Here is a 25513-nt window from a genome sequence, read left to right on the forward strand (position 1 = left end):
AGAGCAATAGCATTTAGTGAAGTATGTTAATGTTAAAGTGACAGATGTACATATACAAGTCCCCTGCTAACCTTCTCTAGAGCCCTTAGTCCTGGCTCTAGGTATAACAGCTTGTCTGTCATTTTAAGTGGACACCACCCATGGATAGAAGTGGGTATCAAAGCTGGAGTTCACCAGATAATGTTGCTCAAGTAGACAAATATTTTTTCATCTTAAAATCACAATATGCTAAAAACAAATTAAAAGAAATATACAAAACAAAGTGTATGGTGCTCCAACCCTCCGAGGCGCGTTTTGCAGTTTCCAGTGGATTTATTAATCAGTATCAAGTACTAATTATCGATGTATACACTCACAATGCAGATCACATATCTGCACTGTATAAAATAAAAATTATTATTGAAGTGAAATTGCTATTTGGATTACACTTTAATTCAATTAGCAGTAGCACTACACAATTTGTCTCCCACATTAAAATTAGTGTATGACCCACCGATATTGCGGTACTGTGGAGTAGTGGTGGGCTTATCATATGGTGGAACTGGATCCCCATATTTGTTTGTTGAGATAGGCGATTTTAAGTAGTCTTGTAAAAGTTGCAGTTTTGTGTTCCTTAAACTGTATTTTGACATGGTATCATCTGGCACTATGGGACTGTGACGGTAGCATCACCTGGGGTTTCATATGGGCATTATATGTAGGACCCTGGGATATGCCTCTGTCTAAATCACCCTGCTTCCATTATAGGTGCAGGGTGTGTATTGTTTTATTGTTATATGTTTTGTGTGCTCTCCTGATGGATATGCCTGTGGAGCCTTTACAGCGCCACCTGCTGGTAGCAACATCAATATGTACTACCTGAATAGCAAGGCTTGTTCATTTGCATATTCAGATATATTTGCATATTATGGTTTCTGCAGGCAGGAGAGATATTTCATGTTAGTTATTGTCTTCTCCGTCCCTTTATTATGTTTATATGTTATTATGAGTGCCTGTATGTTTCTTTACATGGTTTGGTTTTATGTATTTATTTGAGTGTGTCACCATAAGCTTTATGTAATTATCATATGGGCTAGTCCCAAGGAAAAAATAAAGCTTTGTATGTTAGTATCTTTGGAACTATATCTTGTGTGAAATTTTGGGGATCCCAGACACAGAGTTGTTGTACCGGTTGGCTGCACGACCCCTCTAGCCCTGGGATAAATTAAAAGAACTAGGCCTGAAAACTGCAAGTTCCTTTGTAAAGACAACATAAATCATATTGCAGGCAGAGGGTGATACCTGTCTTGAAGAAAGGCTGCAGTGGAATAGGCTGAGGGGACGATAACTGCCTGGAAGAAGGACTGCAGCGGAATAGGCAGAGGTGACATTAGTTTAGGATTAAGAGGTTTGCCGTGGTGTGGCAGGTGGGCTTGCATCTAATGGCCATTGGAGATACTAAATAACTTCCATTTATTTAAATATGCATAAGGATTCAGGCTAGTGTGCAGGTAACTTTTTTTCTTTGTTTTTTATTGTATATATTGCGGCTGATGTGTGCTATGGTCGTTGCTGCCCCCCAGGAGTAGTGGGAGTTTAAAGCGCAGAACTTATTTTTGTGTATTTGTATTCACTTTTGTATCACACAGCCATGTTACAATGCTACCACCCACCCCATGTGTTCCCTATCAAGGGTTAATAAGTATGTAGGGGTTTAGAAAAATACCGCTCTGTCTCAGAGATTTCTTTGCCTGAAGCTGAAGGAAGCCAGGTGAATTGTTAGTGTACGACCCACCTAGAAAGTTTGCCTTGACATGGTAGGTGGGCTTGCATCTAATGGCCATTAGGAGTTACTAAATAACCTCAATCTATTAAAATATGCATAGGAATTTAGGCTAGTGCACACGTAACTTTTTTTATTTGGTATTTATTGTATGTAGAGTGGACGATACCTGCCTGTAAGAAGAGCTGCAGCGGAATAGGCAGAGGGGACGATACCTGCCTGAAAGGAGAGCTACAGCCTGGCCGTGTGGTTTAATTCTAGAAGGACGCCAGTCAAGCTGTGGCTACTGGGGCACAAGCACTTCAGGTTTCCCGGTTCCAGCTAGTAAGTGAGCTTGGCTGAGGAACACAGTCGGGGAACAGGTGAGCTCTGTCACAGGGACATTCCACCTCAAGACAATTGCAAACTTTCCTATCCAGTGGTTTCCTGATCCATAAGTGAATAAACTTGATGTCATGAAGTAAAAACTCCAACATGCAGAGTTTAGGACGGCAAGGGACGAAACAAGGAAATAATGTATTACCGAGCCTTAGAATGGCCGGACGTAACTTCAGAGATAAAAGCGAAGTCAGAAACAGTCAGTTACACGGTAATCAGCCAAAGAACACAGGAAAGGGTTAAAAATAAACGCAGGGTCAGTAACAATGCGATGGTCAATACCAGAATATTACACAAGTAATTAAGGGACACACTAAAGGGTACTGAGAACAGAAGACACAATAAGGCAAAGCAAATAGGGTCAAAGCAAATAGATGGGTTTTGTGATTGGTCCACATCATGCCTGCAACCTCAAAATGGCGAGGATGGTATATACATCCAGAAACATTTGGGACCCACTTATGCCTTGTGAAACGTGTTGCACCACTGATACACATTATCCTCCAAGAAACATGATGTATAAGATATGTAGGGCGTGTGGACCCGCTGATATCCATAGGTAACACGACAGTAATTGAAACCCTCAACCCCTCCTCCTCTTCCCTTTTGTATCCTCCTTGCTACGCCAGAATTAAAAAATTGGCAAATTGGTAGATGCAGAAGCAAACCCATTGGAAGCCCATAAGCGTGTACGCATCAGCATCCCATCTGGTGATGGGGTATCCCTATAATAGGCGGGTAGCCACAACCATTAACCTCGCACCAAGTAGCAGGAGAGTGCCTGCCAAAGTGTAATGATAACCGATTGTATCACAAATGATGAAACCATTGTACTTCCTAAAATGAAAGTGTCAATGTTACATCCAAACGCTGTGTAAAACTTGAACCCCTTCTCCCCTTTCCTTTCTGTACCCCCATGTTTTTCCTTATGACAAAATTAAAATTGTCAAATAAAAAAATAAAAATAGATTGTGTTCCTTGCTTTCTCCAATTATGCATAGTTTTTCACACTTGCATAACTGCATTGGCTGTGCGCATGCACCATTAGTGGAAATATCTGACCGATCCTTTCAGTTCAAACGTTTCCCCCCCCCCAAAAAAAACTAATAATTGACAAATACTCATTGAAGAATACAGTGTGTATACCTACTGATACCCTGTCCATGTCCTCACATGTGATATCTGTCAGGATCGCACCCTTTAACCAGGGTAAACGGTTTACCAGCTTCTCTATAACCAGAACCACCAGTGACTCTTACTGGGGCCTCGTAGCTCTGGCCTCGGGATAATTAAACAATCCATGGCTTTTCTCAAAGAACACAGACACTTCTATTTACATTGCTAATAAACAAGGCACTGGCTTCACATGGAATGAATGCAAGTGTAAGGATGGGCCACTAGACAGACAACCAGACAATTCACATCTGATAAATTACAGTTCACATAAACCATCACCTGTTCCACACAACGTTACACCTACAGCAACACCGCACAATAGACAATAGGAAGGGTACATACAGCCAGGGGCATCACACAGGCCACAAGAAACATACAGAGACTCCTGACATGCAGAGTCTTCCATCAAAGGATTCAGAATCAGACAGTTGCAGGGATGTAATTAGAAAGTTTACTCGAGGAGACAACACTATATATTGATATATTATGTTTAGTACTTGCCGTTTTCTTTTATCCCCATTAAGAGTAACACAAGCAATGGGAATAATCACAATATAACAGCCCTATGAACAAAGAGCTGGGAAGATCCACTGATACCCTGCGTGAGTCCCATTAATTATTGTTTGGTTTTTGTTTTTAAAATGTATTCATGTAATATGTATTTTTACATTAAAAATTGAGGAAACATTTATCTAGCCCAAAGTGGACCTTTATAATGTTATGCAGTGCTGCAAGATTTATTGTAAAGTCTACTGAGACCTGCAGAGTTCGGTGATCAGTATACAGCGACCTGCAGAGTTCAGAGATCAGTATACAGCGACCTGCAGAGTTCGGTGATCAGTATACAGCGACCTGCAGAGTTCAGATATCAGTATACAGCGACCTGCAGAGTTCAGATATCAGTATACAGCGACCTGCAGAGTTCAGATATCAGTATACAGCGACCTGCAGAGTTCAGATATCAGTATACAGCGACCTGCAGAGTTCAGATATCAGTATACAGCGACCTGCAGAGTTCGGTGATCAGTATACAGCGACTTGCAGAGTTCAGTGATCAGTATACAGCGACCTGCAAAGTTCAGTATACAGTGACCTGCAGAGTTCAGTATACAGTGACCTGCAGAGTTCAGTATACAGTGACCTGCAGAGTTCAGTATACAGTGACCTGCAGAGTTCACTGATCAGTATACAGCGACCTGCAGAGTTCACTGATCAGTATACAGTGACCTGCAGAGTTCACTGATCAGTATACAGTGACCTGCAGAGTTCACTGATCAGTATACAGTGACCTGCAGAGTTCACTGATCAGTATACAGTGACCTGCAGAGTTCACTGATCAGTATACAGTGACCTTGAAAATTCAGTGATCAGACCTCTAGAGTTCAGTGATCAGTATATAGAGACCTGCAGAGTTTGGAATATAGAGAAATGCAGAGTTGACTAAACAGTATACATAAACCTTCAGAGTTCAGTGGCCCACTGATTATGAGCTTTAAACAGTTTGTGAATAGCATTTACATTCTTAACTCGCTCAAATATAAAGTGTCCGCTCATGAAATCATCCCCCTCTCTTCAGTGATTGAGAACCCTGAGGTTTGTGCTCCCTACCAGGATGTTAAGTGTGACCATCTTTCCTCCCTCATGATCTATAATAGACTGCATTTTGCAGTAAACCTTTACATGCACTTTGCTGGTCGAACGACACTCCGCACACTCCCTCCCAGGCCGAGCGACACTCCGCACACTCCCTCCCAGGCCGAGCGACCCTTTGCACACTCCCTCCCAGGCCGAGCGACCCTTCGCACACTCCCTCCCAGGCCGAGCGACCCTTCGCACACTCCCTCCCAGGCCGAGCGATACTCCCTCCCAGGCTGAGCGACACTCTGCACACTCACTCCCAGGCTGAGCGACACTCTGCACACTCCCTCCCAGGCTGAGCGACACTCTGCACACTCCCTCCCAGGCTGAGCGACACTCTGCACACTCCCTCCCAGGCTGAGGTGCACTCCCTGCTAGGCCGATCGACACTCCGCACACTCCCCGCCAGCCTGAGCAATACTTCACGCAACAGATCTACTACTTTGTGACTAAATGCAAGACAGGACACAAGGGCTACAATCGCTGGTTTAATTGTAAATTCATAGCGAAACAGAGAAAAAGAAATCACAATCTGCATTTCATAAAGATTTCATACAAACCTCTGTAAACATTTCAAAAGGCAAATATTTTTCATTTTAGCAAGAAGAAAGTAAAGCAATTGAATTATAAAGATATGAAATAATGAATGGATGGTGTGAAGTTCCCACCTAGCACCAGACAGAGGCTAATTCCAGAGTTTCTGCCTGAAGGACCATTATGGTAATTAAACGTTCTCCTTTTCTTCCCACCACCCGTCTAAAGAAATCGATGAGAGCTCAGGATTCAGGGAGCTCTGGCATCAGACTGGTTAAAAGGCCACAGGTATCAGGATATATTCTGACATATAGAGCAGTGGCACAGCTCAATGTTCTTTGTCACAGGTAGATCCACAACATGTAGACATCAGCCTCAAACCCTACTAAGAAATACAAGGTAGTCAGGAGTTTACCGTCCTCTCTGATCACCTGTTGCTCTGCACTGAACAACCACTTTATGCAGAATTCCAGATTATCCAGTTTTCATCCTTAAATCAACCTTCTGCTTCATAAAACTCAGATGCCGTGTTTTTATCTTGTAAAAATTTTGTCTGTTGAGATGTCTCCTGTATGAAGGGAATTTTCACTTATGTTCTCATGTTGTTTATTTGTCGTTTCCGGCAGATCTGGTTCTGAGTTTGAAAATGGAATGACCAAATCCTCATTTGTAGCTGAATCTCCACCAGTGTGAGAGATTCCATCTGACGAAATGTGACCTTTACATGGACTATTTTCCAATTTACTTTTTTTTGCCATGGCTTCCTGGCTTTTAGGGTCATCCATCTCAGCAGGTGGGGAGGAGCTGTCTATATTGCAATTTTGGGTCATTTCTAAGGAGAGCTCTTCGTCACTTGTTGAATCAGCCTTTTGGGGGACATACTGATTCTCCTCATCAATCTTCCTTTTCCTGGGATCTACCTTTGGTTGATATTGTGTATTGTCCTCTACAGTATTGCCTGTCTCTCCGCTGAACTCTGCCTCACCATTGTTTAAAATTTGGTTTTCCTTCTCTCCCTCCCTACAGACTAAATCTTGCTTAACCTCTTCAGTAACCTCTTTATCAACATCCCTTTCACCTCTTGTTAATCTACTGATCTGGCCAGTGCTAGGGTTACCATTTAGTTTTTTTGTGATGGAATTGTTGTCGAGCCCACCATCACCTGCTTGTTTGCTTTCCTTAATATTTTCACAACTTATCTCTTCTTTTGTGAGGTCTTGCTTTTCGCTATTGTCCCTTGGCTTTTCCAAGCTACTGGTTAGTATACGCCCATCATCTTCGCATGGCTCATTGCTCTTACTTCCCTCCTGTTTTGCAATGTTGAAATTTTTTTGATAATTGTTCTCACTTGCGGGCTGTTGGTCGCTCTCATCTCCTGACACAAGTTCATTGTGTTTTTTATACTCTTTGAGCTTCTCTATTGGGCCCCACATAAAAAGATTTTGGGGCTCATAGTTCTCCCAGGCAAAGTGCACCAATTCTCGGCGTTGGTTCTTGTCTTTCACGGTAAACATGAAATAGTCCAAGGCGCTGCTTTTAACATTCGGTAATTGCTTCTCACACAATATTTGTTTCAGGAAAAACCTGACTAGGGGAGCCTGGTAGTGCTCGAAGCCTAGCTCCCCCAAACACTTCAGGATTCGAGTGATGCGTAGGTTGTTGTGGCTGTGACTGAAAACAAGACAGAATGATACCATTATACATACAATGGGCGCATTACCCCAAGCACACACAGTAAAACAGAATCTTTTTAACTCACTAGTCCAGATTCTCAAATCTATCCTCCCAGTTATGAGCTAGATCCACCTCACCGGTGTCCTCGTTCACAAGCTTGATGCCGTAAAACCCGAGCATGAGTTTGTACGCCTCGACAAACCTGCGCGTGGCTTCCTTATCACCTTTCAGCTCCTAGAGGGAGGCAGAGATAGTATAATGAGCCAGTGACAGGAGGCATGCCAACCATCATGGGTCAGTGACTTAAAACCTGTACCTTGATCTCAGCCACAGTTAGAGGCTTGGCTTTCCAGTTCATCCCTGGCTCGCGCAGAGGGAAAAGCCTGGAATAAAAGATATAGGGGTTAACAAGGATCCATTTAGTTGCACAGCAACTTTCTAGATGACGAATCCACAGCAGTAATATCAAAGTACCGTATATACTCGAGTATAAGACGAGTTTTTCAGCACATTTTTTGTGCTGAAAAACTCCCACTCGTCTTATACTCGAGTGAGTGTCTGTATTATGGCAATTTTCATTGCCATAATACAGACTGGGGGTAGAGGGGGGCTGACAGAGCTGTAACTTACCTTCACAGCAGCTCCTGTCAGCTCCCTTCTCTCTCCTCCGTCCGTGCAGCTCCCAGGTCGGCTTCCTCTGCAACTCTCGCGAGAGCCGCGGGGTCAGAGCGTTGCCACGGGTTACCGTGGCAACGCTCCGCGCGGCCGCGAGAGATGCAGAGGAAACTGACCTGGGAGCTGCACGGACGGAGGAGAGAGAAGGGAGCTGACAGGAGCTGCGGTGAAGGTAAGTTACAGCTTCCTGCCAGCCCCCCTCCTACAGCCCATCCACTGGACCACCAGGGAGTGAGAGCCCCCCTCCCTGGCCAGCTAACAGGCAGGGAGGGGGGACGAAAAAATAAAAATATTAATAAAACAAATAATAAGAAAAAAAATATTAAAATAATAATAACAAAAAAAAATAATACAATTAATAATAAAATAAAAAAATAATTACCTAAAAAAACAAACAAAAAAAATATTAAGATAATAATTAAATAATAATTAATAAAATGCCCAACCCCCACCAATGCTCTGCACACACACACACACACACACACTGCACTCACACATACACACACTGCACTGCATTCATTATACACACTGCATTCATACACACTGCACTCATACACACACACTGCACTGCATTCATTATACACACACTGCCTACACACTGCACTCATACACACACTGCATTCATCATTCATTATATACACACTGCACTCATATACACACTGCACTCATATACACACTGCACTCATATACACACACTGCACTGCATTCATTATACACACTCATATACACACTGCACTCATATACACACACTGCACTGCATTCATTATACACACTCATATACACACTGCACTCATATACACACACACTACACTCATACACACACTGCATACACACTGCACTCATACACACACTGCACTGCATTCATTATATACACACTGCATTCATACACACACTGCACTCATATACACACACTGCACTCATACATACACACTGCATTCATTATATACACACTGCACTCATACACACTGCATACACACACACTGCATTCATATACACACTGCATTCATTATATACACACGCTGTAAATAAATATTCAGTTAATATAATTTTTTTAGGATCTAATTTTATTTAGAAATTTACCAGTAGCTGCTTCATTTCCCACCCTAGTCTTATACTCGAGTCAATACGTTTTCCCAATTTTTGGGGGTAAAATTAGGGGCCTCGGCTTATATTCGGGTCGGCTTATACTCGAGTATATACGGTATACCGAATGAAATCAGGTAAATATAGAACATTGTAATAATATTTGCAATATGATGGGTAACGCCACTTGTTTACCTAACTATGACAGACTAGAGTTTACATATAAAATAAACAACAGGCAAAAAGTATAAAACCAACACAAATAACATACTGAGCATATACTGAAATATCCGCAGGAACGGACCGTAGTTCATTAGTCAGACTTGAAAGATAGGCAAGGCATTCTACCCCTGCTTTTTGAAAAGCCCAAGCACCAAAACCATTTTAATGATGGCCATTTTCACATACTTTGTAAAACCTGCTGTTTCAGACGACACATGTTCAGTGACAGACTGGGAGCTACCAGAGCTTTCAAAAATAAACTTTATCCAGTCTGTTTCTACACAGCTCCGTGTCTGAACCTTTTTATCCAGTCTGTTTCTACACAGCTCCGTGTCTGAACCTTTTTATCCAGTCTGTTTCTACACAGCTCCGTGTCTGAACCTTTTTATCCAGTCTGTTTCTACACAGCTCCGTGTCTGAATCTTTTTATCCAGTCTGTTTCTACACAGCTCCGTGTCTGAATCTTTTTATCCAGTCTGTTTCTACACAGCTCCGTGTCTGAACCTTTTTATCCAGTCTGTTTCTACACAGCTCCGTGTCTGAACCTTTTTATCCAGTCTGTTTCTACACAGCTCCGTGTCTGAATCTTTTTATCCAGTCTGTTTCTACACAGCTCCGTGTCTGAATCTTTTTATCCAGTCTGTTTCTACACAGCTCCGTGTCTGAATCTTTTTATCCAGTCTGTTTCTACACAGCTCCGTGTCTGAATCTTTTTATCCAGTCTGTTTCTACACAGCTCCGTGTCTGAACCTTTTTATCCAGTCTGTTTCTACACAGCTCCGTGTCTGAATCTTTTTATCCAGTCTGTTTCTACACAGCTCCGTGTCTGAATCTTTTTATCCAGTCTGTTTCTACACAGCTCCGTGTCTGAATCTTTTTATCCAGTCTGTTTCTACACAGCTCCGTGTCTGAACCTTTTTATCCAGTCTGTTTCTACACAGCTCCGTGTCTGAACCTTTTTATCCAGTCTGTTTCTACACAGCTCCGTGTCTGAATCTTTTTATCCAGTCTGTTTCTACACAGCTCCGTGTCTGAATCTTTTTATCCAGTCTGTTTCTACACAGCTCCGTGTCTGAATCTTTTTATCCAGTCTGTTTCTACACAGCTCCGTGTCTGAATCTTTTTATCCAGTCTGTTTCTACACAGCTCCGTGTCTGAATCTTTTTATCCAGTCTGTTTCTACACAGCTCCGTGTCTGAACCTTTTTATCCAGTCTGTTTCTACACAGCTCCGTGTCTGAACCTTTTTATCCAGTCTGTTTCTACACAGCTCCGTGTCTGAACCTTTTTATCCAGTCTGTTTCTACACAGCTCCGTGTCTGAACCTTTTTATCCAGTCTGTTTCTACACAGCTCCGTGTCTGAATCTTTTTATCCAGTCTGTTTCTACACAGCTCCGTGTCTGAATCTTTTTATCCAGTCTGTTTCTACACAGCTCCGTGTCTGAACCTTTTTATCCAGTCTGTTTCTACACAGCTCCGTGTCTGAACCTTTTTATCCAGTCTGTTTCTACACAGCTCCATGTCTGAACCTTTTTATCCAGTCTGTTTCTACACAGCTCCGTGTCTGAATCTTTTTATCCAGTCTGTTTCTACACAGCTCCGTGTCTGAATCTTTTTATCCAGTCTGTTTCTACACAGCTCCGTGTCTGAACCTTTTTATCCAGTCTGTTTCTACACAGCTCCATGTCTGAACCTTTTTATCCAGTCTGTTTCTACACAGCTCCGTGTCTGAACCTTTTTATCCAGTCTGTTTCTACACAGCTCCGTGTCTGAATCTTTTTATCCAGTCTGTTTCTACACAGCTCCATGTCTGAACCTTTTTATCCAGTCTGTTTCTACACAGCTCCGTGTCTGAACCTTTTTATCCAGTCTGTTTCTACACAGCTCCGTGTCTGAATCTTTTTATCCAGTCTGTTTCTACACAGCTCCGTGTCTGAACCTTTTTATCCAGTCTGTTTCTACACAGCTCCGTGTCTGAATCTTTTTATCCAGTCTGTTTCTACACAGCTCCGTGTCTGAACCTTTTTATCCAGTCTGTTTCTACACAGCTCCGTGTCTGAATCTTTTTATCCAGTCTGTTTCTACACAGCTCCGTGTCTGAATCTTTTTATCCAGTCTGTTTCTACACAGCTCCGTGTCTGAACCTTTTTATCCAGTCTGTTTCTACACAGCTCCGTGTCTGAATCTTTTTATCCAGTCTGTTTCTACACAGCTCCGTGTCTGAATCTTTTTATCCAGTCTGTTTCTACACAGCTCCGTGTCTGAACCTTTTTATCCAGTCTGTTTCTACACAGCTCCATGTCTGAACCTTTTTATCCAGTCTGTTTCTACACAGCTCCGTGTCTGAACCTTTTTATCCAGTCTGTTTCTACACAGCTCCGTGTCTGAATCTTTTTATCCAGTCTGTTTCTACACAGCTCCATGTCTGAACCTTTTTATCCAGTCTGTTTCTACACAGCTCCATGTCTGAACCTTTTTATCCAGTCTGTTTCTACACAGCTCCGTGTCTGAACCTTTTTATCCAGTCTGTTTCTACACAGCTCCATGTCTGAACCTTTTTATCCAGTCTGTTTCTACACAGCTCCGTGTCTGAACCTTTTTATCCAGTCTGTTTCTACACAGCTCCGTGTCTGAATCTTTTTATCCAGTCTGTTTCTACACAGCTCCGTGTCTGAATCTTTTTATCCAGTCTGTTTCTACACAGCTCCGTGTCTGAATCTTTTTATCCAGTCTGTTTCTACACAGCTCCGTGTCTGAACCTTTTTATCCAGTCTGTTTCTACACAGCTCCGTGTCTGAACCTTTTTATCCAGTCTGTTTCTACACAGCTCCGTGTCTGAATCTTTTTATCCAGTCTGTTTCTACACAGCTCCGTGTCTGAATCTTTTTATCCAGTCTGTTTCTACACAGCTCCGTGTCTGAATCTTTTTATCCAGTCTGTTTCTACACAGCTCCGTGTCTGAACCTTTTTATCCAGTCTGTTTCTACACAGCTCCGTGTCTGAACCTTTTTATCCAGTCTGTTTCTACACAGCTCCGTGTCTGAACCTTTTTATCCAGTCTGTTTCTACACAGCTCCGTGTCTGAACCTTTTTATCCAGTCTGTTTCTACACAGCTCTGTGTCTGAACCTTTTTATCCAGTCTGTTTCTACACAGCTCCATGTCTGAACCTTTTTATCCAGTCTGTTTCTACACAGCTCCGTGTCTGAACCTTTTTATCCAGTCTGTTTCTACACAGCTCCGTGTCTGAACCTTTTTATCCAGTCTGTTTCTACACAGCTCCGTGTCTGAACCTTTTTTGACCCACAATCAATCAGTAAAATCAATCACAGATAAGGCAAACTGCAGGCATCATGGACAGAGGTGAACCCCAAGTATGGAGTCAGGCACAAGGGGGAAAAGATAATAAATATAAAGGTAAGTGTTTTTGTAACTGGGGATGAGTGCTAGCAAGATTACAAGTTTTACTCATTGTACATCCTGCTGCATGTATGCATGCCTGGATAAATCTGTCCAGGGTCCATACCTCTGTGGTGGGTGTGAGCGAGTGGCTTTTCTGGAAGCTCGGATTGGAGATCTGGAGGGGCAAATTGCAACACTGAGGGAGATTGATAATCTTGAGAGGAGTCTGCTGCTCACTGAGCAGAGTTTAGTGGGTGCAGGTAGTGGAGTGGGAGGAGATAAGACAGTTGGAGAACAGGCACATAGCTGGGTAACAGTGGGGCGAGGAAGCAGAGGGGGAGGGAAGAGGAAAGGTTTAGCTAGTCCTGATCTAGTGCAGCCTAACAGATTTGCCCGTTTGAGTGAAGATGTTGGGAGCATCAGTTCAGGAGTAGCTGTACTGCAGGAAGCTATTCCTTCTAACAGCCGTGGGAACAGCCCCTCTAGTACTGGTGGGGTTGAGAGGGTAAGGAAGTCTAGACAGGTTGTGGTGGTAGGGGACTCTATTATTAAGAGAGTAGATAGGGTAATCTGCCACTCGACTCAACCGGACAGTGTGCGGTCTCCCGGGTGCTCAGGTCCGGCATGTTGCCGACAGAGTGGAGGGATTATTGGGAGGGGCTGGGGATGACCCAGCTGTCATGGTCCATATTGGTACCAATGACAAAGTCAGAGGAAAATGGAAGGTCCTAAAGAGTGAGTTCAGGGATCTAGGAAGTAAGCTAAAGAAAAGGACCTCCAAGGTAATATTTTCAGAAATATTACCTGTGCCGCGCGCTACAGCAGAAAGGCAGCGGGAGATTAGAGAGGTCAATGCGTGGCTGAAGTCTTGGTGGAGAAAAGAGGGTTTTGGGTTTTTAGAGCACTGGGCCGATTTTGCGCTTGGGTACAACCTGTATAGTCGTGATGGATTGCACCTAAACGGAAGAGGGTCTGCTGTGCTGGGGGATAGAATGGCTAGAAGGTTGGAGGAGATTTTAAACCAGTAGTAGGGGGGAGGGTCAAAGCAATCTAGAAAATGGAGATAGGATAGAAATGAGATGGGCTTTAGCTCAGAACAATAGGGGGTGGAGATGGGGGGAGGGGGAAGCTCAGAACAGAGGAGGTATGTAATATTAATAATTCACAAAAAGTACAAATGACTCCTGGTAATATTAAATGTATGCTTACTAATGCAAGGAGCCTATATAACAAAATGGGGGAACTAGAGGCAATCGCATACACTAAACAATATGATAATAATAGGAATAACAGAAACATGGTGGGATGGGACACATGACTGGGCAGTTAACTTAAATGGGTACACATATAGTGGGGTATGTTTGTATGTCAGCCATGAGTTAAAGTCAAATCTTAGGCATGTGGAGTGTGACGAGGAAAATGTGGAAGCTTTATGGGTAGATATCTGCTTGGGGCAAACAAAGGGAAATACGTTATTGGTTGGGATATGTTATAAACCACCAAATGTAAATATTAATGAGGAAGAACTGCTGTTAGAGCAAATTGGTAAAGCTGCAAATCGGGGTAACACGTTAATTATTGTTGATTTTAATTACCCGGACATAAATTGGGATAAAGGGACTAGTACTTCAGCAAAAGGAATCCGGTTTTTGAATGTGTTAAATTACACTTTTATGTCATAACTGGTACAAGCACCAACTAGAAAGGATGCTTGTCTGGATCTCGTTATAACAAACAATGTTAATCTTTTAACCAACATTCAAGTAGGGGAGCATTTGGGAAATAGTGATCACAATATGGTCACTTTTGAAATAAACTCAAAAAAGCAAAAGCACATGGGGTATATTAAAACGTATAATTTAAAAAAAGCCAATTTTAATAAGATTAGGGCAGCTCTACAACATATCGACTGGCATAAACTCCTTAGTGATAAAAACACTGAGGAAACTATTTAAACAAATATTATTTCACAGTATGTACCATTGGGTAATAAATATAAAAGAAACAAATTAAAATCAATGTGGCTTAGTAGAGAAGTAAAACAAGAGATTAAAAATAAGAAAAGGGCATTTAACCCCTTAAGGACCAAACTTCTGGAATAAAAGGGAATTATGACGTGTCAGACATGTCATGTGTCCTTAAGGGGTTAAAGCATTTAAATCGGACAAATCAGAGGCATCCTATATAAGATATAAGGAAGCCAATAATACTTGCAAAAAGGCAATTAAAGTGGCTAAACTAGAAAATGAGAAATTGATAGCCAAAGAATGCAAAACCAACCCCCAAAATGTTTTCAAGTACATTAATTCTAAAAAAACAAAAAATGAGGGGCGTGGCCTGGCAGCGGAACGGAATGGCCGCATAAACCTCGAGCTCCTCCGACCAAGCCCGAAAACAGCCTAATATCTGCCGCCTCACCCCGTTATGGGAAAACACTCTAAACCAGGGAGTACCCCCAGACCCTCGGGGACCCGCCAAGCTCAGATGCATGCCTCCATGCGGCAGTTCCTGACCGCGACACCGGACCCGACCTCCCAGGCGGACTCGGAGGCCTACTTTCAGTCTGAAGCCTCTACTCCCACCTCGCACTCCCCAGAGAGAGGAGACCACATGGCAGCCCCACCACCGGACTGGCTAAGCCTCCTGAAAGAACTACCCACCCGGGCAGACCTGGCGACCGCCAACACGGCCCTTCAGGCATCCATCAGGGCAGACCTTCAACTAATGAGGGAAGACATACAAGGTATGGCGGACCGCATGGCCCGAATAGAGGCAGACCACGATAAACTGGCAGAAGCACAAACCTCCCAGACAAAGACCCAAGCTATACAATTGACCCAAATGCAGGCCATGGCACGACATATAGAGGACCTAGACAATAGGGGCCGCAGAAATAATATACGGATAAGGGGTCTACAGGAAGGGGAAGAGACCCCCGCGCAGCTAACGGGCCTGCTCACGACTATATTTAATGGCCTCCTGAACCGCCCTGAAGGGACCTCCATAACATTTGTTAGGGCACATAGGGCGCTTAGACCCAGAGGCCCACCAGAGGCCCCGCCAAGAGATGTGATCTGCTGCCTGGAAGTCTATGCCCTGAAAGAAGAGATCCTACACGAGGCCCGCAACCGAAAGGAAGTCACACACAACGGACAACAGCTTCAATTGTTTCCAGACCTCTGCCCTGCCACCTTGGGATACCGCAGAGCTCTGAAACCGCTGACCAGAGCTCTGGCCAACCAGAACGTCAGGTACAGATGGACATTCCCGACAGGCCTTGTTGCCAGCACTACCGGCGGCCCTCGACAGATCCGTACTGCACAAGATCTGGAAGATCTCACAGACGAACTCCACCTGCCCCCGCTCCAGATGAACTGGCCGGACCCACTCGACTACTATAACGGCCCTCCGCCACCACCACGGGGGCAGCCACAATCACAGCGCCGACAGAGGACCCGGACGGAAACTGCGAGACCGGCCGGAGCAATCCACTAGCCGCGCCAAGAGACCACGAAGACGAAGAGGGGCCGGCGGAACACGTAACTATAACTACATCCATCTAGGCCCTTGGCCACACAAACACACAGACAATACATAGGGACACAGTTCTTTGTGTTTTTTGCTGCATTGCTGGGGTGGGGGGGGGGGGGAGGGGGAGCGGGCTGGGGACTTGATATGCACCAGGGACTCTTCTTGAAGTGGGACTACCGGGGCCTGGACTGACCAATGGGACACCTTGGCTGTTTGGGGAGGGGGATTTGGAGGGTGGACATGGAAGGGATTGTTGGTTCCCCCCCCCCCCCCCCCCCCCCTGAATTCATAACCCAGAGAGGCCACCTCCATTACCTGAGCTACTGGGCCCCATTCCCCTACTCCTGCTTTTGCCCTCTTTCCCCCCTTCCCCCCCCCCCCCCCCCAGGGCCTCCACTACCCGGACACATGCCACGGTATACCTACGGGCTCCCCACCCGAACCCCTAGACCAAAACTACACAATTTCCAGACCCCCGGGCCAGAGTGGGGACATGCGATGAGGGACATTCGAAATTCACAGACTATCCGAGACCGCCATGGCTACGCAGAATAGGCCGGTCACCCTAGTAGTAACGGGACTCCCGAGGGAGGGGTCTCCCACACGATAATGACCGCTGAGGCTGGCAAGACAATCTTTAGAGGGGCAAGGAAGGAGGACACAGGACAGACAGAGGTCTCCCACACATAGTCCTCTGGAAGGACACGCTCAAATACCACCTAGACTTCCGACCCCCAGACGGAGACCGACCAGAGGGGAAGGGAAGAGATAGGCCACGCTCCCATCGGACAGGGGTGTACAGTTCACGGCGGGGGGACCCGACTGGACCGACTGGTTCGGCCGAGTCGGCTCCCACCTAGCCCACACCTTTACCTTAGTAGGTTGTATAGTTAGTTAAACTGTTGATTGTTCACGGTTTTATTTTGTTGCTTTTGTGAGCGCGCAGCTCCCGTCCCGGGGACCCGAGAGGGAGAGAGGCAGCTACAGGCTAACGCTGATAGCGTACCCTTCCCGTTACCCACCCCCCCCTCATCCCCAACCACACCTACCTACCCCTCCCCACGTACAGACAATCCGGAGACGACATGACCTCGCACTCATATACCACCCACAAGAGAGCGGAGATTAACCTCCTCTCCATAAATGCAAAAGGCCTGAATGTGCCGGAAAAGCGCTCCACAGCACTCCGACACTTTCACAGCCAAAGGGCACAGGTTGTCCTAATCCAGGAAACACATTTTAAGGAGGGACAAGCCCCTAAACTCACAGACCATAGATACACACAATGTTTCCTCAGCAACAACCCGGAAGGGAAAACTAAAGGCACGGCGATTCTAATACACAAATCCCTACATTTTGACCCCACCGACGTCCTCAGTGACACACAGGGGCGCTACGTCTGTGTCAAGGGAATGGTAGCAGACCGACCCTACACGTTCGCATGCCTCTACGCCCCCAACAGACGCCAACACCGTTTCCTAGGCTCCGTGACCAGAACTATAACAAACTTCGCCACGGGTTGTCTGGTTATAGGGGGTGACTTAAACGTAGCCCTGAATCCACACCTCGACACATCCACAGGCACCTCCTCGATACCCCGACACATACTGAAGGACATTGACAAAACCCTTCACGTCCACCGACTAGTAGACTGCTGGAGAGCGACTCATCCAGGCGACCGTGATTACAGTTTCTACTCGACCCCCAATGGCACGTACTCAAGAATAGATTACTTTTTAATACCACACTACTATCTGACAGAAATCCGACGATCCACAATAGGCACGGCCACCTGGTCGGACCATGCCCCAATCCAACTGACACTGACATCCCCGCTATTCAGACCCACATGCAATAACTGGAGACTAAACGACTACCTCCTAAACGACCCAGTAGCCCAGACAGAAGCGAAAACACGACTGACACAATACTTCGCAGAGAACGACACCCCTGACACCACTCCCTTCTGCCTGTGGGAAGCCCACAAATGCGTGATGAGGGGACATTTTATAGCTAAAGGTGCTGCCCTCAAACGAGCAAAAACCGCCAGACTCACCACCCTACTGAATGACATTCGCAAATTAGAGGACACCCACAAGCAATCCCACCTTCCATCAGACGGGGCACAACTGACAGCCCTACGCAGGGAACTTTCCTCCCTCCTCAACACCAATTACCATAGAGCATACACTCACTCCAAGGCGTTCTTCCATACTAACGCCAACAAATGTGGAGCCCTCCTTGCCCGCATGATTGCCAAGAAGAGATCGACAGCATACATCCCCAAAATCAGGGACAAACAGGGTCACCTCCAGAACATGCCACGAGACATGGCCGACACCATACGGACCTATTACGCGGACTTATACTCACTAGAATCACACCTGACGGAGAGGGAACTAACAGAAAAGAAAGCCCGCATAACACACTACCTACAATCACGTATAGGCACCAGTTTGACACAAGAGGCGAGCACGGAACTAGACGAACCCATCACACTTCAAGAACTAACAGGGGCCCTTAAACAAACCAAACAGGGCAAGAGCCCAGGCCCGGATGGACTCCCGATTAGGTACTATAAATCTTTCCCTGAACTCCTTCTCCCACGCCTTCTGGTAGCCCTCAACGCGATTCGCGACGAGATCCACATTCCGCCGCAGTCCCTGGCGGCGAACATTAGCTTAATCCCTAAGGAGGGGAAAGACCCTGAATTATGTGCCAGTTACCGGCCTATATCTCTGCTCAATTGCGATATCAAACTCTTCACCAAGGTACTATCGCAGAGACTGCAGGCCTACCTCCCGGACCTGATCCACGAGGATCAAGTAGGTTTCACCCCACATCGGGAAGCGAGAGACAATACGACCAGGACACTGGCCCTGATCCACGCTGCTACAATCAGTGACACGGGCCTTCTTCTGCTCTCAACAGATGCAGAGAAGGCCTTTGACAGAATATCATGGGACTTTATGTTCCAAGTGCTAGAGCGGCTGGGGATGGGCCCATCCATGATGTCCTGGATTAGAGCCATCTACTCCACACCAACGGCGCGAGTATGCGTCAACGGAGCCTTCACCGACCCCTTCTCGATAATGAACGGGACTAGACAGGGCTGCCCCCTCTCACCCCTCCTATTTATACTAGCCCTGGAACCATTCTTGACCTCAATCCGCAACAACCCTCTAATACCAGGTCTAGTGGTAGGGAGGAAACGACACTCAGTAGCAGCATACGCTGATGACTTGCTATTCTTTGTCACCGAACCAGAAACCACAATGCCAGCAATACTACAGGAATTCGACACGTACGGGGTACTGTCGAATTTCAAGATCAATTACTCCAAATCTACCATACTCAATGTTTCAATACCATCACACACGGCCACAACCCTGAAGCGGGAACTCCCGTTCCAGTGGTCAGGCACATCCCTGCGATACTTAGGGACGAACATCACAAGAGATCTCACCCAGCTCTACGCAGCTAATTTCCAACCGCTACTCGACATCTTCCGAAAGGACTTTCGGGACTGGGAGCAGGTGCGGCTCTCATGGTTCGGGAGAATAGGGGTACTCAAGATGAACATCCTGCCACGGGTGCTGTACCTGTTCCAGGCGGTCCCATGCGCCATCCCGGAAGCCTTTTTTAATTCCCTCAGGTCCATGGCCCTTAAATTCGCCTGGCACAAACTTAAGGCAAGGATAAAACATGACACACTTACGCTACCGAAAGAGAAGGGGGGGCTAGCCTTCCCTGACTTTAAAAGATACTTTTATGCCTCGCATATTCAACGAGTAGTGGAATGGACCAAAACAGGTGTACCCAAACCCTGGAAAGACATAGAATCGGCACAGATAGGCAAACCCATCTCGATCCTCCCCTGGCTAGACCACCCACAGGGCAGACGACTGGCGGCTCCACACCCCCTAATTAAGGCCACAATGCAAGTCTGGCACAGAATAGCCATCCCACTAACACTCACCACCACTCCATCCCCACTACTTCCACTGACCCACAATGAGAACTTCCCTCCGGGGATGGAACCAAAGACGCTAACTAGACTCTTGACACAGGAGACTCCGAGACTCCACCACGCGACCACCAGTGGACAACTTAAAACCCTCGAAGCAATGACAGGGAATGCACATAACTCATTCATGTTACAGTTTAGGTACCGCCAACTACACATGTTCACGCACACACTATTCCATACACATAACGCCACCAGATCATTGACGGAATTCGAAGACATCTGCATGGACCCAGATCCCCTAGCGAAGGGCATCTCCGTTCTCTATGGTATGCTTATGCAACTGAGGAGAAGGCCACCCCCAAGTTTCATGGGAAAATGGGAAGCAGCACTTAACACCACATTCACAACAGCCCAATGGGACAAGATTTGCACACTCACACTCCACTGCTCTCCGTCGAGCGGGACACAGGAGACAGCCTACAAAACATTGAGCCTATGGTACCGCACCCCGCTCCAAACACACACTTACGACCCCACAACAGACGATACATGCTGGAGGTGCACAAGCCACACAGGAACCTACATCCACATCTGGTGGGAATGTCCAATTATCCAACCCTATTGGGAACACATACACAAAATCATTCAGAGATTTACAGACACCCCACCACCGAAGGACCCTGCAGCACTCCTCCTACACCACACCAAAACCAAAGCATCCGTATACAAGAAATCCCTTACGGTCAGAATCCTCAATGTGGCTAAAAGCCTGATTCCAGTATTCTGGAAAAAACAACACGCTCCCCCGATGGCACACTGGTTCCAACGTATGGAGGAACTCAGAACGCTTGAGGAGCTCACCCTACAGGCAGAGGGGAAATCACAAACGTACCAGACCATCTGGACCCATTGGATCCTAACGACCGGTAAACCAGACTTCCAAGACTTGATACGCTAACAGTCATAGACACGGACGACACTTCCGACACACACCTGGAGACACGACCCCCCCCCTCCCTCCTCCTACATACCTGACCCCCCTGCCCCCCTCCTCCCCCCCCCCCTCCCCCTCCCGGGAACCGGGGAGCGAAGATGCGTGCACTAACTAAGTAAAAGAAATATGCTAGATTGCAAGGCCAGACAGGGACAAGCATAAGAAATCAGGCTCTCCAGGCAGTGGTTGACTACCAAGTGGGGAAAAGTGCTATGTACCAAATCGGTATAGGGGGAGGCGGATACACCGAAGAGATACACTAAGCCCACATAGCAGAGAGATAGGGGGGAAGGGGGACTGACTGAAGAAGTAAGTCAGGGACGACATCCCGAGATACCTTTAGTCATCAGCCGAGCCCGACGAACAGAACCCCCTCGACCCCCTCTCCCTCATACCACGAAGAGAAGGGCTCCCACCCATGAACCGGGAGACCCCGGCTACACACCCCTGAAACCCCAGAGTCGGCCAAAACCATAATCACGGCACACGCAAGGGGAAGCCGGAGACACGCTCAGCCCTGTTCCCAGGCAAACTAAAGGGACCTGCGAGTCCACTAATGTAGAAATAAGTATAGTTGATAGGGGTAATGTGTACCCCCAGCATATATATACGTTGCATATTTTTTGTTTTCTTTACAGACTGGACCTGCGAGTCCAACATTGTTGAATCTTGATATCCTGATACCTGGACCTGCGTGTCCACACTGTTATTTACGTTTCATGAAACTACATGCAACCCCAAAATACGAATAAAAAGATATTTACAAAAAAAAAAAAAAAATGAAAGTGTAGGTACACTGAAAACAGAGGTGGGTCTGTTAGTCAATGAAGACCAGGAAAAGGCAGAAATTTTAAATAACTTTTTCTTCAGTATTTATTAATGAGGATCCTATGGCAAGAGATATGCAAATGATTGCTGCAACAAACTTGCAGATAACTTGTGATTGGATAACTCGAGACACGGTGCTACAGCTATTAAAGAAAATTTATGTAAATAAAGCTCCGGGGCCTGACGGTATCCACCCACGAGTACTTAAGGAGCTAAGTGGGGAAATAAGTGAACCTCTGTATTTAATTTTTCAAGATTCTTTTGTTTCAGGTATTGTACCGAAGGATTAGAGGAAGGCAGATGTTGTTCCTATATTTAAAAAGGGTTCAAAATCCTTGCCTGGAAATTATAGACCTGTGAGCTTAACTTCTGTGACTGGGAAATTATTTGAACGGCTATTAAGGGATAATATTCAGGAATTCATTGGGAAGAACTGTGTTATTAGCAATAATCAGCATGGTTTTATGAAACATAGATCATGTCAAACTAACCTAATGGCATTCTACGAAGAAATAAGTAGAAATATAGATCAGGGTGTTGCAGTGGATGTGATCTACTTGGTTCCTCACAATAGGTTAGTCTTCAAACTAAAAGAAATTGGTCTAGATGAATATTCTTGTTCTTGGGTAGAACATTGGCTTAAGGATAGAGTACAATGAGTTGTCATAAATGGTAAATTTTCAAGCTGGACAAAAGTGGTAAGTGGTGTCCCTCAGGGTTCTGTTTTGGGACCACTTCTATTTAACATATTTATAAATGATCTTGAAATGGGCATTGAAAGCAATGTATCAGTGTTTGCAGATGACACAAAACTTTGTAAAGTAATAAAATGTGAGCAGGATATTGCCTTGCTGCAGAGGGATTTGGATAGATTGGGGGACTGGGCACTAAAATGGCAGATGAAATTTAACGTAGAAAAATGCAAAGTTATGCACTTCGGGGTTAAGAATGCACAAGCAATTTACACCCTAAATGGTAGTGAACTAGGGATAACCACACACGAGAAGGATTTGGGAATTGTTATAGACAATAAATTAGGTAGCAATATGCAATGTCAATCTGCCGTTGCTAAGGCCAGTAAGGTTTTGTCATGTATAAAAAGGGGCATAAATTCTCGAGATGAAAATATAATTTTGCCTCTTTATAAATCGCTGGTAAGACCACACCTTGAATATGCTGTGCAATTTTGGGCACCTGTTCTAAAGAAAAATATCATGGCACTAGAAAAAGTGCAGAGACGAGCTACAAAATTGATAAAAGGAATGGAGCATTTTAGTTATGAAGAAAGGTTAAAAAATGTAAATCTCGGAGGGGGCGGAGCCTGGACTGCAAGCAGGCAAGATGTGCATCGCACGAGCTCCTGCTGTAAACGCTGCTTACACAGTAGTATCCCGGGCTGACAACTCGGAATCTTCTGCTTGAGGTGAAATTCACGCTGGGGACACCCGACCCTACCCGTGAGCACCTTTATCGACGCTCGGAGGCACTGAGAACCGCGGCAGCACGTTGAGGCCCACTGGAGGCAGAAGGGGGGAGAGACGGCCGCTCTCCTTCCACTGTACCAAGCCACTACACAAGCGACTTTCCTAACCCCCCCCCGCTCTGGACCGGCGGGGGATATCCCGGTCCCCCCCTGGAGAGCAGACAGCTATACTAGAGTTGCTTCATAAGCTCACAGAACAAAACACACAGTGTGGCTCAAAATCCCAAGATGGCGGACGCAGCCTACACAAACGCACGAGGCGAGACGGTAACTACAGGGGCACTGAGCGACACTTATGCCTGCACACTGAGGCGGCTAGACCACATATTCCAGGCTTTCTGGCTCAAATTACAAGCACGGCTACAGGACACCACTACTCATAGATCGGTGCCGAAGTTGGGAAATGGGAGAACAGGGCACTCAGGCAAGGTGACACCTCCTCTGAGCAAGAAACAAAAATTGAAACCCCCACAATCCCAACTTCGACCACCCAGGCAAAGAGCCACACGAGGAAAAACCTCCAAGCAGCGTCCACGCGGGCGACGAACGGCACACAAGCAAAGGAAATTTTATACCACCCTCGCCCCCCCTGTGATGGAAAGAGTCTTGGTTCCTCAGCTAACCCAAATCAGCAGCTTACAGATGCTGGCCGTCCTACAGGCCTGGGGCCGAGGAGACAATAGGGCCACAGGCTCAAGCGGCACTGCAACCCAGCCACCAAGAGGAATAGGCTAAATTAGCCTCGGGGACTGATACCTGGACATATCCTCACCTTGACAACCAGAGAAGCAAATTATGTTTAACGTGCCGTGCACCAAGCCTTTTGTATTACGGTATGCCGTTAACATGCAGTTATTATGCTTTCTTATGTTTTGCTTTCCTTTCTGACACCTCTCCACACTCTATCTAATATCACAGCAGTACACACTTCTGCCGACACTGCACCCAGGGGTGCACTAACTACAATCTTGCAAGCATGTTTACCTAATGAACATTTTGTTCTCTCACCATGTCTGCATTGTCACACAGGTTGTCAAAATATGAGGCACATACCTGACTCCTTTCACTGTAATAGCCAACATTATGACTCTCCTCAGTGTATCCTCAATGTCAGACATGATTGTTTAGCTTGAGGTCTATCTTGTTCTTATTATTTAAAAAAAAAGTGCAAATCTTTGTTCATTACCCCAAATGTCACATGTGATGCTCTGCTAGAGGACTGCCGTTGGGGTACCTCTAGCCTGTTTGTACTCAATATATGCACTGCAAAAATAAAAAATTCAAAAAAAAAAAATAAAAAATGTAAATCTCTTTAGTTTGGAAAAACGGCGCCTGAGATGGGATATGATAACATTATACAAATATATTCGGGGCCGGTACAAACCATTATCTGGAAATCTATTCATAAACAGGGCTATACATAGTACACGAGGTCACACATTTAGGCTTGAAGAAAGGAGATTTCATCTAAGGCAAAGAAAAGGTTTTTTTTTACAGTAAGAGCAATAAGGATATGGAATTCTTTGCCTGAAGAGGTGGTTTTGTCAGAGTCTATACAGATGTTTAAACTGCAATTGGATAAATACTTGCAAAAACATAACATACAGGGATATAATTTCTAATTACTGGGGCAATAGCTGCTTGATCCAAGGAGACATCTGACTGCTATTTTGTGGTCAAGAAGGATTTTTTTCCTAGTTTGTTGGAAAATTGGAAGCGCTTCAGACTGGGTTTTTTGCCTTCTTTTGGATCAACAGCAAAAGCATATGTGAAGAAGGCTGAACTTGATGGACGCAAGTCTCTTTTCAGCTATGTAACTATGTAACTAAGTGGCAAAGAGGTAGTGTAATCATTATGAAATGGGGGGCATTAGGAAAGGAAATCTGAAGAAAAAAAAAAAAACATGATAGTGCCGCTTTAAGATATTAAGATATGCATCATGCACCAAATGCGTTAAATGCTTCTAATAGAGAGCAGTGATTGCCAGAAATGACCATTCATAAAGATCGGTTTACAGTATGTATTGATCCTCTCCTTTCTCCTTTGATTGAAATAAAGAGGATCTTCAAAATTCAGTCTCGTTAAAAATAGATATATTTATATCCTGTATCGTACCAATCACAAAGGTTTTCGCTGATTAACTCCTCCCATGCCAGCAGGTATA

At 45.3% G+C, this 25513-nt stretch overlaps 1 protein-coding gene across 2 annotated transcripts in view; it reads right to left on the reverse strand.

Moving 5' to 3' along the window:
- Positions 1-5429: 5429 nt before the first annotated feature.
- The window catches only part of OGFR (opioid growth factor receptor), a 29364-nt gene continuing 9280 nt past the window's right edge, over positions 5430-25513 (reverse strand). For both annotated transcript variants that reach the window (XM_063459586.1, XM_063459587.1), the window contains 3 exons: positions 7479-7545; positions 7248-7396; positions 5430-7159 (listed from right to left, as the gene is read on the reverse strand). In XM_063459586.1, coding sequence (XP_063315656.1) covers positions 6022-7159; positions 7248-7396; positions 7479-7545 — 1354 coding nt within the window. In that variant the 3' untranslated portion in view covers positions 5430-6021. The remainder of the gene's footprint in view (positions 7160-7247; positions 7397-7478; positions 7546-25513) is intronic.

The sequence above is a fragment of the Pelobates fuscus genome, chromosome 6 (assembly GCF_036172605.1).
Source record: "Pelobates fuscus isolate aPelFus1 chromosome 6, aPelFus1.pri, whole genome shotgun sequence".
In the NCBI taxonomy this organism is placed as follows: domain Eukaryota; kingdom Metazoa; phylum Chordata; class Amphibia; order Anura; family Pelobatidae; genus Pelobates; species Pelobates fuscus.